This window comes from Arachis hypogaea, chromosome 15 (assembly GCF_003086295.3).
Source record: "Arachis hypogaea cultivar Tifrunner chromosome 15, arahy.Tifrunner.gnm2.J5K5, whole genome shotgun sequence".
Classification (NCBI taxonomy): domain Eukaryota; kingdom Viridiplantae; phylum Streptophyta; class Magnoliopsida; order Fabales; family Fabaceae; genus Arachis; species Arachis hypogaea.
Genome location: NC_092050.1, coordinates 20009499 through 20024752, shown reverse-complemented (window position 1 = coordinate 20024752; position 15254 = coordinate 20009499). Strand labels below are relative to the sequence as shown.

Below are 15254 nucleotides of genomic sequence, written 5' to 3'. Positions count from 1 at the left end.
AGCAACGTAATTGGAGTGACGGTAGTAACCGGTAGAAATATTGGAGATAAAGTGTACATTCCAAGAATGAACTTGATCCCTTCAGATTCAGAATTGCCATTTAAGTTCTAATGGAGACCATTTTCATTAACAGTATGCTTTGCAATAACCATTAACAGGAATCAGGGTCAATTATTATCACATGTAGGACCTTACTTGCCAAAATCAGTGTTCACTCATGGACAACTTTATGTTGCTTTGTCAAGAGTTAAGAGTCGCAGTGGCCTCAGGGTTTTAATTCTAGACGAAGACGGCAATCCAAAGTCATCAACAACAAATGTCGTGTTCAAAGAAGTTTTTAATAATATTTAGATAAGAATAATATTATTTTCATTTTAATAGCCTGTTATGATTTACACTTTTGTATAAATATTTACTGTAAATATAACTAATTTATCTATGACTCTGTTTTCAGATTTGAGATGAAATGTGTAACAAGGAGCACAACATCATATGCTAATTGCTTTTTTAATGAAGTTAGTAAGATACTAGGTTGTCAATAAATTTTTATTAGCCTTTTGATATAAAATTTAGTGTAAAATTGACATGCTATTATTACAGTTATATATGTTCTTATTTTTTTTTTATGTCTTCCTCCTTATGATTCAAGAATATTATAGACTTCAAAATCTTCTATTTGCTTTTTACTTTGAATAAAGATAAAATAGCATATTTAGTACATTTATTATATAATGACAATAATCGTGTTATACTAAACACAAAAAATTTATAATTATAAAATATTATTTTTAATTTAACATGTCAAATATAAATATAAGTCTGTGCATTGTACGGGTTTAACACTAGTATATATATATATATATATATATATATATATATATATATATATATATATATATATATATATATATATATATATATATATATATATATATATATATATATATATATATACGCGTTAAAGTCAACGAGTAATTCGTAATATTATTATTATGGATATTTATCTTCGGGATGAATAGAAAATAGACCGTAAAATTCGGGTATACACGTCACTCCTGAAACAACTACGACTGTGTATAAAGACTTACATACAGACTTACAGGGTATTGCGGTTTAATAATAGACAATTATTTAGTAACAAACGAAATATGAAATATTGAATTCATAATTTAATGGTTTCGTTTTGCTCATCTCATTTGAATTTAAAATGGTGTTAAATTCTCCTTCTCTTTTATTTTATTGATTAAAAAAAGTAAATTATATGATAAAGATATAAGTTTACAGATTTTTTTTAATAAAATGAAAGAAAAATTAATAAAAATAAAACTTATATTTTGAATAATAATAAAATAATAAAAAATAACTATAAAAAAATTATATTTTCTCTATACCATTTCAATTTGTACAGTAAAGTATTCCTTAAAAAAATAAACTATTGAAGAGAGAGGTTATCAAAATTCAAAAACAACATTTATTATTGTTTAGTGGAAAAAACACATGATGGTCAAACCAGAAAGAAAAAATATGTGGAAAAATGTATAAGTCAAAAATAGCGCTCGACTAGAATTTTATTTTCTTGATGATAATATATACTATGCCGAAAAAATCGTTGTATGTAGATTGTAGTTGTAACCTTTAACTTGTCCAATTGAACATTATTATATATGGCTGTAAAATGAATTGTAACAAAATTAAAATGCTTCTTATCAGAGAGAGAGAGTTGGTGGTTTGATGAATTAGGATGGGCAATTAGGAAACAAAAGCAAGAGAAAGAGGGAGATGTTGCAGCTTCCAATTAACCGATTATTTGGTACTACATTCAAGAAGAAGTATCGCATATTGACCTAAAGAAAAGTGAAGACACTTTTAATTTGGCCAATATGGTGTAAACAAGAACAAGATAAAAAGGACAAAGGTAGAAGAGTACAAATTAAATTAGCCATGTTGTTCCAAAGTTCATGTAAATTAGCAAAAAAGCTGCAAATCAATTTAAATTTGACCCACTACTATATGTTGAGTCGGCGTGGTCCAAGTGGACTTTTCTTGTTTTTGGGTATGCAACTAACTATGCATGCTCGAATCTGTGTTCCTTGTCACCCATCAAATCATCAAAAATAAAATTCATAGCATATGCCAAACCTGTGGCTTCATTTTGTGCTCTTGTGAAAAACGAATATCCACCACACCATTTCATTTCGCCGTGTCCTTAGTACAACAACAAGCCATGCTTCTTAATTATTTTCAATAACGTCAAGCTACTTTAGTTAATTTGAAGGACTTTATTTTCAAAAATTGAGCACCATACCATAACATGCAATCACCACCATTCGATCAACTACTATACTACATCTGGTAATGTGTACACATTATTAATATTATTAAATAATAATAAATATCTGTTCATTGAATAGGGAGTAATTTATTATTTATTTGTATCATAAATCACATACACAGATTATTAATGAGCTTCCAATATTTTATAATACCGGCAAAGCAGCAACATCTTATCTTGTCCCAGGTTTTAAAAGACGTTGCCGCAAATAGTGCAGAGAAAATTGTTTTTTTTTTTTTTGGTGACTTGTTTAATTTGTAGGATGTGGCCCTTTAATTTGTAGGATGTGGCCCAAGGATTAAAAATGTTTTAATTTTCTTCATACAATTAAATTATTAATCAATGAAAACGTGGGTGGAGTGATTATTCTAAATAATATTGAAGCACCAAAAGCAAATTTTGTGGAAAAAAGATGATAATCAGTTGTTTAAATATGTTATGGCTGGACGTTACGATATCCCACTCAAAAATTTATGATTTTCTCTAAAGCGAGTATATGGTTTCTTTTCTAATTGCATAGAAAGTTATCTCATGTGACGTAGTTATTAGTGTTAAATTATTATGAAAAAATTATATAATTAAAATTAAAATTTTAAAAATATTTATTAAAAGTATTTCTGTTTAAAAATATATAAAAAAATATATTAAAATTAGTGCACTCAAAGATATTGAGAATTTTAAATTGATAAAAAAAAGAGAAAAAATTAATAAAATGACTAATTTGATGCACCACATCTAATTTCAAAAGTTAAGATGAGTTCTTTAATACAAAATTCGAAACCAATTGAATGCATTTATAATGATGAGATAGTAGATGTAATATGAATAAATAATATTGTAACACGTAGTTCAAACTGACACATGATTAAATAGTATCATGACACATGACATATCCGTTTACACTAACATGTTACGTGTCACTAATCGATCTATCATGCTACGTAACCAAAATATTATAGATAATAAATAAAGGTATATGACTAATAATATTTGTGTTTATAAGAGAGTGTGAATCACTCTCCTAATTTAATTGATGCAATTAATTTTTTTCTATCATTAATTATTTTTCCTTATTTAATTATACTAAAAGTTAATTCCAAATTTAATGTGGATCAGATTGCGAAAATTTCTCCTTCATTATTATTACATGCATTTATAATTGTATAAATTTTTTCTTCCAAATAAAAATTTCAAATTCTTATATTTTTAATTAAAAAAAAAAAACTCAAACCACCTCAACACATTTTATAAAAAATAAAATATTTTAAATTTGATCAATTTTTATTTATTGAAAATTAAAATTATCTAAAATTGTTAGTTCATGACCTGCAAAATAAAATAATAAATAATAATAAATTAGCACCAATTTATTGATTATGGATATTATATATATAAAATTATAAATATTATACGTATAAAAATATGGATGTTAAATTAGAGAATTTAACAACTTCTGGTATACAACTCATATTTTACATATAGACTATTATAAAATAAAAAAATTAAAATTAAAAAATAAAATTTAAAAAATAATTATTAACTCGTCGTATTAAAATCAATAAATAAGTATACATATGAATAGTAAATAAAAAATATTAAAATTATGACTCTTTGGTGTACATGTAAGATAATTTGAAATATATAACAAGACACATAATTTAAAATTTGGTAATATTAATTGTAAAAATTTGTTAATTATAAATATTATATGTATGAAATTATGAATGTTATGAGTATGAAATTATGGATGTTATTAATATAAAATTTTGGATGTTATGTGTATCTTATTTAATTATGGATGTTATGTGTATGAACTTGTGGATGTTATGAATAAATTTGTCAATTAAATAAATTAATTTAGGTATTTGACATTTTTTTTCAAATCTAATTATAGTAAAATTTAGAAATATATGTGAATTAAAATAAATCATTTTCACTTTGAAAAACATGAAATAAATTTTTAAATTATCAAAGACGATGATTTAAAAAATTATACGTTGATTTAAATGTATAATTTCTTCAAAAATAAAATATTAAAATATTTTGAATCATGATTTATTAGTATATATGTAAAATAATTTGAACTACATAATAAAATATAGTTTAAAATTGAATAATATTAATCTTAAATATAATTATTATTAATCTTTATCGTATTTTTATATATAAAAATCAAATTATAAAAATAAATATTAAGTATTGATTACAATAGTGCCTAATAAAAAGGGATATAATTTTCTAATTAATATCATTAATTAGCAGATTTGATAAGAACGGTGATAAGTATAATGAACGGTAATAAGTAGAATGATAAGAGAGTGAAGTAAAAAATAAAACTGTTATTAAGTGATATAAATGAAGTAAAATATGAACAGTTTTGGCTGATTATGGCTGAAAAATTTTGGTTACCAAACTTTTTCCTTATAATATTATACGGAAATGTTTAGTAACTAAAGAAAATCAGTCAAAAACAACCACATGTCTTATTTAGTATTCATTAATTATTGCGATAATTAATTAATGATAAATAAGATAAGTTCAGACTATTTTTTTATCAGCCAATATTATATTATTACACGTGAGCAAACCATAAAATAATGTTACTAATAATCTATATCATCAAATTATATCAACAATTGCCAATGAGTTATAGCTCAAATGACATAGTCTTTCCATACTCAATTAAGAGATTGCGGGTTCGAGTCTCCTATCTTTCGTAACAAAAAAAATTATATCAACAATTTGTTAACAAAAGAGATCAAAGATTAACGCAATACATTTTTATTAATTTTAAAATATAATTAGTATAATTAAAATCACAAAAATAATTTTAATACACCATTTCAATTTCAGAAATTATTTGTGTTTAGCTCTATTATTGTCAGCATCAAGTCATAAAAAAGAGATGAAAAAGTGGCATTAGAAAAAAGCACTACTATTTTTAAGAATTAAACTTACATTAAAAATTATGTAAAAATTTAAATATAATTAATTTTATGTAAAGTTAATAATTAAAAATTATTAAATAATTTGATAAATATAATGCTAAAAATTAACACCTCTCAATCATCATCTTGAATTTCTACTTAAAAATTAACTAACGATATGACGCTAATTATACGAGCAAAAAAGTTGGAAGAAGTTAGCGGAAAAGGGAGCAACGAAAAATGGCTGATATTACGATATCACGTGGCAGATTGCCCCCATGAAAGTGAAAAGAATTGTTATTGCTTCGAGTTTCACATGTGGTGGTAAATTGACATCTGTCACATGAAAATAAAATGGGTATAATCCATCTAGAAGCACTCACACATTATCTTGATATCTTCTGTTTTCTATTATTATATCCATATTGTGTGGCTTTCATTCGTATATTACGTCTCTTTTTCAATTGTCCGATTGTTTTTTGTTAAAATTGATAACTATAGCTACTAGCCCTTCTCATGAAGTGGGAAATATATAATAATTCAGAAAGATAATAAAGCACCAAATATATAAACATTATCCAGATATATTAAACATTATTTTGTCGTTCTTAATTGAAATTTGAAAACAGAGGAAGTGTGAACTGTATGATGGGGTTTCACACCACAGGCGGCAGGGGTACGTAGTTTGACCTTTTGAGTTTTGAGTTAATTACTTACCAGATACGATCGATGATGATACCATCATAATTTACGTCATCAATAATCCTAGCAATTAACGACGTGGATGCCACTATAATTAACTACTATGGCGAAAATTCAAGAAACAAACTAAACAAAATGGGTGTAACCAGAAGTGTTGTCCGAGTTGGAGTCCTCAAAATTGACCATTTATAATTCCTTGTCCTGTTGTCCAAAACAATGGTAGTGCTAATTTCTTGAATTTCCAAGAGGACTTACAGATTCACTTGTGCTACATCGGATAAGGATACAATAATGACAATTCTAATGCAAATGCAAGGTGGTCAACACATGCATTAATTGTAGCGTTCACGAGAAAACGAGGATTTTTCTCTGAACAAGCATGAAAATTAAAGTGATCAAACAGAGAACACGGATTATAAATGTGTGAATCCTTGGATCCACCTCATAAAGTTTACTTTGGCCACCATCTTCCCTATGCTTTCATTAATGTATGTAATTTGTACCCTAATAATAAAAAGTAGTGGCGATCGTACTTGCTTTCACTCTCATGCTAATCCTTCTTCATCCACATATTATTCTTGCTCCATCTAAAAATCTTGAGTAGATTCGGATAAGCTTCAAATTTATACAATCACTACTGCGGATTGCAATAAGATATATTAACCTATGTTCACTTTTTAGCTGACCATCACGCAAGTCTTTATTATGTCACTATCCATTCTCTTTTTCTTGACGTGATGTAATGTAAATATGTAAGCAACAACACTTATTTTTTCAAACTTGATTGAATGTAGTAAACATGTACCCTTCCCTCCCTTAATAAATCATAATTAGAAGTAACTAATTGAGATGGTGTGTCTAACAATAGATAATGAATAGGGTTGGGGTTAGGTGTAGTCGTGTATATGCGAATCTTGGATCAATCACAAGAAATTTCTTTGTCAATATTAGTTCTAGGTTCCTACATTAATAATAAAAAAAAAAAAAAGGAAAAACAAAAGGGTTTATAAGTTTTTTTTTTTTTTTGGTGGGGTATATAAGATGTACGGTATATATTTTTGAAGAGAAAATGGTTTTTTTGTCATAGACCTCGGGAAACCCGACCCAGCAAAAACCAGCAACCCAAGACTATGTTGCTCCAGAGAAGATGAGCTTTTTTTTTTTCTTGGTCAGGAGAAGATGAGCTTTATAACACTCTCAGCTCTTATGGACCCTTATATAAGTACAAAGTTTCTTGCAACTCAAATGTTTAATTTGGGTTCAACCAAAATCTTGATTAATCTTGGCCTTTGGCCCGTTCGATTTGCAAAAACATTAAAAACAAACAAAAAATCTTGGCACCAAAAACATGGCCTAATGCCAATACATGAAGTGTGTACAAAAACCCAAGTTAGGTTGGTCTAGTGGTTAACTCACTAATTCGCTTAAGCAAGTGTCGGATTTTAAATCCTACGTTGTGCATACAGCAACTCATTGGCCCGTGGCAAACCGTTAATAGAGCTTCAATACCGTGGGTAACAAAAAAAAGCATAGTTGTAAGAACCGGACTGGACCGGCCGGTTCGACCGGTATTCGATTTATAGTTTGGACCGAACACGCAATTAAACTGACAAGAACCGGACGATTCGTCAGAAACCGGCTAAAACCGGCCGGTTCGATACAAATGCGCGAACCGGCCGGTCCTATGGTGCTCCCAGCATTTCACAGGTCTACGGTGCTCCAGCCGTCCAGCGCCTCATGGTAGGCTCGAACATTACTCCTATGCTCCTTTCCCTCGCAGATCTTCGGTGCTCCAGCAATTGAATATTGATTTCAATATTCAAAAATTCATGACTCGAACTCATGTCTCTCTTGTTGCATTCAACAAGGTATGCCACCAAGCTGTTTTGTCACTTTTAAACCGGCAAGAACCGGACGATTCGTTAGAAACCGGCTAAAACCGGCCGGTTCGATACAAATGCGCGAACCGGCCGGTCCTATGGTGCTCCCAACATTTCACAGGTCTACGGTGCTCCAGCCGTCCAGCGCCTCATGGTAGGCTCGAACATTACTCCTATGCTCCTTTCCCTCGCAGATCTTCGGTGCTCCAGCAGTTGAATATTGATTTCAATATTCAAAAATTCATGACTCGAACTCATGTCTCTCTTGTTGCACTCAACAAGGTATGCCACCAAGCTGTTTTGTCACTTTTAAACCGGCAAGAACCGGACGATTCGTCAGAAACCGGCTAAAACCGGCCGGTACGATACAAATGCGCGAACCGGCCAGTCCTATGGTGCTCCCAGCCTTTCCCTCGCAGATCTTCGGTGCTCCAGCAGTTGAATATTGATTTCAATATTCAAAAATTCATGCTATAGGACTCGAACTCATGTCTCTCTTGTTGCACTCAACAAGGTATGCCACCAAGCTGTTTTATCACTTTTATACTTTATGTGCTTGTTAATATATATATATAATTGAATTGTTTTATATTTATTTAATTTAATTTTAGTTTTATACTCACCTTTTTTCTAATATATAATTCTTTAGGATTTATACTATTATTAAAATGTTAGTTAATATATTTATTTTAAATTTTTTAAAATATTAAGTTAAGCAGTATGTCTTCGAAGATTTTGACTTAGGATTAATTAGTAGAGATATATAAGCATCACTATTAAATTTCACATAATAAATTGACAGAGGACATAACGTATCCATGGTTTACTGTCGTGAAGGACCAAATTGATACTTTATTTTTTTCAAGGACTAATTAATCCGAAGTAAAAAATTTCAAGAACCTAATTATCACTTTACTAAATTTTTTACTATTTTATATTTTTTATTCATGTGAAACCGGTTTTACCAGTTCAACTAGCGATTTATCGGTTGAACCAATAAACCAGTAAACCAATAACCTGACCGATTCGATCACCGGTCCGGTTCTTACAACTATAAAAAAAAGTGTACAAAATGAAATCCCAGCGGGTTCGCTGCTCTGGGAGGGAGAGAGATGAGAGAGTACTGTTTGAATTCTAGGTTTGGGTGCGGGTTATTTCCGGGTTGGGTTGGGTTTCCGGGCCGCCCTCGTAAATAAAAGTGTGTACAAAAAGAAAATGCAATCGTTAAGGTTCAATTCAACAAAAGAACTCCCTCTTCAGAAGACAAATGACAAGAAATGTAAGCTGTAACTTTGTGAAGTGTAAATTACTGTAGTGGTTAGTGTTGCATAGAGACAGAATAAACCATTTTTCAATGAGTCAGATATAAAGGGAACAAATAATTTGTCTTGCCATTCATTTCCAAAGAATAATAGGATTCCCATAATTCATTCCAAGCAGTATCTAATGTAGTGTTTAAGTCTAAATATCCAACCAATGCTTTCCCCCAAATGTCACATTGTTGAAACTTGAAACAATAAATGTTGCAACCTGCAACTACTTTTTCCTAACTTCATTGTATATTCCTTCCTATAGAACTTTCTAACAGATTAATAGGGCTCTGCTGCAGTAACTTTGATGGGGCATTCAGGAACAGCTGTAATTCATATTCGAATTTTCTGCTTGCAAGAGGAACCAACTAAAAAGAGTCAACACAAGCAGAACAACATCATTTCATTGTGCATCTGAATCTGTTGAGACTGACTTTTCCGTTAATGCAGCGAGCTCTCTGTCTTGTTGTTTCTTCAGATACCTCTGTGCTGTTGCATTCACAATCTTGACAAAGAAGTTCATGAGCATGAGCCACACCACTGTGTTCCAGATTGATGTAAAAGACAAATCCCACTTTTTCCCCTGAAGATCATATATGAAAATTTTCAGCAAACTGAATAAAGATAAAAATACAATAAAAAATTTATATACATAACTAAAAATCAACCAGATTTTTTAGGCTGCTGTTCAATATTTGAGAAATTCAGCATTCAATTCAGTATAGAATCATTCATAAACATGAAACATTGCAGTACCTGAATTTTTGGGGAAACTGGCTGGGGTGCTTTCAGATACTTATCTTTCATTGCATGGAGATTAGCCACCACGCTAGGCAGGACTGAAGCAAAACCGGGTATATGACTGAGAACCCATATAAATTCATTCTCTATCCAGTCAAGAAGTTGATTATTGCAAACTGAGATGATAAATATTGTCTGCAAAAAAAGAATATATCATACAAGGTGAATTAGAAAAATAAAAAAGCTTGTCCCTAAGGCAACAGCTTGATTTGATTTCTTGTTTTTAAATAACAATAGATACTCTTCCTCACTCTAATTTACAACTTTGCTATATGCAGGGTCGTAAACCTTGATGTACAAAATGTTGAATGACCACTCTAATGCAGTGACCAAGCTACAAGTCTAAATATGGAGTAGAGTCCTCACAATGCAAAACAAAAGGCTTAAAAAAAAGGGCAAAATTAGGAAGTTGAGATAAGTCTAAGATTCTCACAAACCTGTATGTGAGTTTTAATAATTGCCTTTCCAATCATGGTCGCAAGAAAAAATTCCCAAAACGGAATGCCAAATTGTCCACACATGATGCCAGCAAGGTCAAATAGAGGATTTGGCACCTGAAGTATAAATTCAGTTAATAGCTGTTTGCATGGTGATGAAGTACATAAATAAATGCCATTTTAGATAAGCAAAAGAGGTATAAGTTTCTATTTTTTAAAGCCATGTTTTACATTGAGAATAGTGATAGCAACTACACCAAAAATTGCTTCAAAATTTTAATCTTAGGCAAGAATAAGGTCTTGTGTAGTGAAATCAGGCCTAACAGCGAAATTAACAATGAAGAACAAGGCCTCTAATATAAAAAGGTGGATTCTAGTATGTCTATGATTATGGTGGCTACGGCAGCTATACAAGTGTTGTTAAAATTAAAGTCACTTTTTTTTAACATTTTGATATCACTTTTTTTAGCAACACTCATTAAAAAGCGTTGCTAAATAATCAAAAAGCATTACTTTAATTTTAGCAACATTTTTTGAAATACCATAGGCACCTAGCATAGGTACACTAGAATGACCATATAAAAAACATTCAAGTAATATAAATCCAAATACTCCTTGAAAAAAATAATCTCTTGATACTATTTAATGGAGAAGAAAATATTGTTGGACATGAAACATGTAGTCCATACTAACCGATGCAAGCACAAGAATGGTAACGAAATTCAAATGTTGAGCATGCGAAAGAAACCAGCGTTTGGCTTGATTCAGGATTCCTTTATCTTCGTTATCCAACTCTTCCATTGCATCCACTCTACTCCCAGACAAGCGTGCTATATATATACATGAAGAGAGGCAATGAAGTATTGCAAACTAAACTACTTATTAAAATCAGAAGACAGAGTTTAGAAATTTATGGACAAACTAAAGACTGTGATTCAAAGTATTTGCTTTAAAATGAAAGTTTATGCAAACTAAAGATAATTACATGAAGTATAAGTATGGATTAACAATAAGTTTTTTTTCTAACTATATATATATATATAGTTGGATTTGTTATCTCAAAAATTGATTTTAAGGAAATTTGTGTCTTGTTGGATATTTGGATTGCACAAATACAAGTGCATTGAAAATGGCAAAGTGACAAAAAAGGACACAATGTACCTGCCCTGGAGATAAAGTAAGGTGGAAGCTCCCCTATAGCAGTTCCGAGACCCCATAGAATGGCCTCCAACTGAACTTGAGTCAAAATCCTGCTAAGTGGAACCCTTGAACCATACACTGACTGGAACAATGGTGGCCCAAATTCAGAACAGTCTTTATCAAGCCAAGAAGGACCTCTTTTTAATTGTATGGTATCATATGGAGCACTTTTCAAATCCACTCTGCCACATTGAGTTGCTTTAATTGTAAACAGTGCTATGTGTGGACCCAAATATAGAACAAATGTGTGCAAACCAGAGCCTGAAGAAAATAATGGCAAGAGAACAGTTTAATAGAAAAATTTAAAATAATAAAAAAAGTGCAGGAAAATACACAGAGCCATGGACTACAAGTTGAATGATCAGGATGTTCAGAAATATATAAACTACATATTGCAAGCATCTTTTTTAATTTAAGTTCAAATCACAAAAGCTGCCTAAACACTAATTGACTTAGTATCCCTCAGTTACAGACTGTTCGTAATCCTTTTCTGGGTTATATTGGTACATGCCTATTTTTTCTTACCTAGGCCAATTGAAGATGCAACCCCAAGGGCAATCCACCACAGTCCAAAGCGGAAATATTCAAGAACCTCCTCACGATGCTGCAAAAAAACAAGTATTTATATAAAGAGAATGTGTGTATGTGTGCGAGAGAGAGAGAGAGAGTTCACAGATCAATGAAATTCCACTATATCACTGGTAACACTAAGGTTGAAATAAGTCTCCACACTGTGAATACTTGAGAGAGCTGAATGTTATCAAGGGTATATTGCATATAGTAGCCCAAAAGACAAAGAAATAAACTATTTCCCATAAAAAAATGTTTGATCTAAAACTTTCAAGCATGAATTACAAGGAATGGATATACCTTCCCGTGAGGACCATCCAAGGCCATCAGCAATATGCTAAGAGTCCCTACCGCAACACTGAATAGCATGAGCCACCCACCTTTTGCCAACAAATATAATGTTGTTTTCTTCATGTATTGAATAACAGCCAATATGAAGAGTTTCAGTGTTTTGAAAGGTTGTGAGGTTAGTGTCAAATTTTCTAGCTCTAGACGGTGCTTATCGTGAAGTCCTGAAGAATAAAGAATTTCCAATCAGCATATGGAATATGTAAAAAACTTAGGATTAAAACCTGCTGGGTTTTCCTAATGATTAAGACAGAATAGCATGCATATTGTTTTGAATTACAAGTAATCCTTAAAGAAAAGATTAAATTTATTTTAAAAAGGATTTCAAAACGTAATCACATAAAAACACGTCAGTACTGTAGAAAAAGGTCCAACACTAGCATTGTAACTAGAAACCTTTATGCTCTATGTGCATGACATTATATCTGTTTTCAGCTTCTATGGGGTATGGATCCTCTTCCTTCCCCACCTATCCAAAGTCAACAGTTTTTGAAATAAACTTGAATAACAATTTCATAGCTCTAATTGAGGAATTCAACCAAAAAGAAACTGTTACAAGTGAAATATATAGTTTCAAAACCCCTATCCAGGAATCTAACCCTTCAAAAGCATATTAAACTATTGATTTACGCTAAGCCTGCCTAAAACCAGTCACCATCACATGTGAAAGAAAATGAACAAGGTTTTCCATCACATAGATAGAACAATGTAACTCCATTCCTTTGCCACCACTCCAAATAGAATCTCCCATCCATCAAGCTAAACATAAAACATTTTTGGTTTTAGGTAGTTCATCAATTAAATCAAATTATCATGTTCTCAAACACTATTTTTGGTATGGTATCAGCTTGCTTTCCCCAGCAGCCCCCTTAAAAAGATAAAACGTGTCTCCCAGCCCATCCGAGAGAAACTGAGACTCCAAAAAGTCGATGCTTTCTAAGAACTGTTGAACAACAACAGCAGCAATAATATTTATGATAATAACATTAAAAATCCTCTTCCACCATACATTACATCATCAATCATCACCAGGACATCATCAGGACCTAAACTACAAAGAAAACACCACCACAGATCCAAAACCCAATGCCCGAGACTCCAAAGCAAAATCCCCCAACAAAAATCTACGCCGAAAGAGAACAACTAAATCTATCAAATATCTATTCTAAACCAAAAAAAAAAAACGATCAAATATTTAATATGATATATTAGATTAGATAATTAAAGATAAACCAGTTACCCCAAAAATAAAAAAAGAAAAAAAAATAACAAAGTTCTCAATAAAACAGATCATGGATAGCTCCATGAGAGACTAACAGGCTTAGAAACAAATCAGAAGACTTGCCTGAGATGGACATGTCGGAGTGCTCAGAAGAAGAAGCTGCAGTAGTTTCAGACCCCATTACTTGTCACATACTAAAAAACAAAACTTTGGAGTTAGGGGAACGAAAAGACCAAAGCCTCAATACCCTCTCACTAATACCGAACCCTTTCCAGCTTCAGGAATCACAATTAGGCCAACAAAGCGAAGATTTCACAGATCAACATAGATAAAATTTCCTCTTCGATTAGAAGGACCCACGAAGAGAAAAAGACGATGACAAAATTCGCTGTACCGATTGGGAATGCTTGAAGATGAATTTTGGAGATCTATGAAGCCAAAATCGTAGCTTTGCGTGAAGATCGGGACTGAGCCGTAATTTGTTGTTGCACTCGCTCTCCTCTCTCATGGAAGTCCTCCTTCTTCTTCCGCAACACTTTTTATGTCTTCCTTCACCTCAATTTTCTACAATTAATACTTTTAATTATAAATAAATAAATAAATCGATACGAAAGTGAATCTCTAGGGTGAACATAAAATGATGAGTTGCATGCATGCTCCTTCAATCTTCACCTTTAAATTCATACCTACAGTGCAATCTGTGTGTTTAAATTAAATTAAAATTCCAATCCAAACTAACAAGAGAGCAAAATCTCAACAACATTAATTTGTTTAGATTTTATTTCTAAAAGATAGCATATATTGAATCAAATTTTAAATCTAATTTTCAAAATTATCTTAGTCCAATTCTAATCATACAGTAATGTGTACAATATAACATTTTTATGATATGATTAATTTTATACTTTTGTTATAATGAGAGTTTTTTGTTACATAAATATAGTAAAATTAAATCTATAATTTCATGCATACTATTCAAATTATTTATTACTAGACCAATCCAGATAGCTTAATTTAACTTATTATATAAATTGTTTTATTTGCACTTATTATCTTATTTAAATAATATTTTGTACATATTAAATTAGTCACTTTTAATGATTTTATTTATTGATTTTACTAATTTGAATGACTTTTATTAATTAAAATAGTATTTAAGTTAACTTGACTTATACGTTATATGATTCATTGTAGTTTAAACTTTAAATTGAATTTAAAAAGAATTAGAGTTTGTTTGGGTGAACTTTTAATAAAAAAAAAATTTAGTTATCTTTTTTTTTTTGAAAAGATAAAAAAAATGTATGTTTGGATATTTCATATAAAAAAATTTTTATTTATTAATTATGTTTGGATTATAACAAAATAAAAATACTTTTTTATTTATATATTATGTGAAAAATATTTTTTTAAAAATATCTTTAAAAAAAAGATGTAAATTGTAGATTTCAAAAAAAAAATATTTTTTATTTTTCTAGTACTTTTATTTTTATTATTAAAATCTTACCAAACACATTAACACATAAAA

General features: G+C 30.4%; 1 protein-coding gene across 1 annotated transcript; it reads right to left on the bottom strand.

Moving 5' to 3' along the window:
* Nucleotides 1–9207: 9207 nt before the first annotated feature.
* Nucleotides 9208–14297, bottom strand: LOC112749880 (vacuole membrane protein KMS1). Its single transcript, XM_025798303.3, has 8 exons — nucleotides 13853–14297; nucleotides 12460–12671; nucleotides 12115–12193; nucleotides 11551–11850; nucleotides 11083–11219; nucleotides 10390–10506; nucleotides 9908–10087; nucleotides 9208–9734 (listed from the first exon to the last, which is right to left on the bottom strand). Exons 1-8 carry the CDS (start codon nucleotides 13908–13910, stop codon nucleotides 9555–9557), a joined length of 1263 nt encoding a protein of 420 aa, XP_025654088.1. The 5' UTR covers nucleotides 13911–14297; the 3' UTR covers nucleotides 9208–9554.
* Nucleotides 14298–15254: the final 957 nt, after the last annotated feature.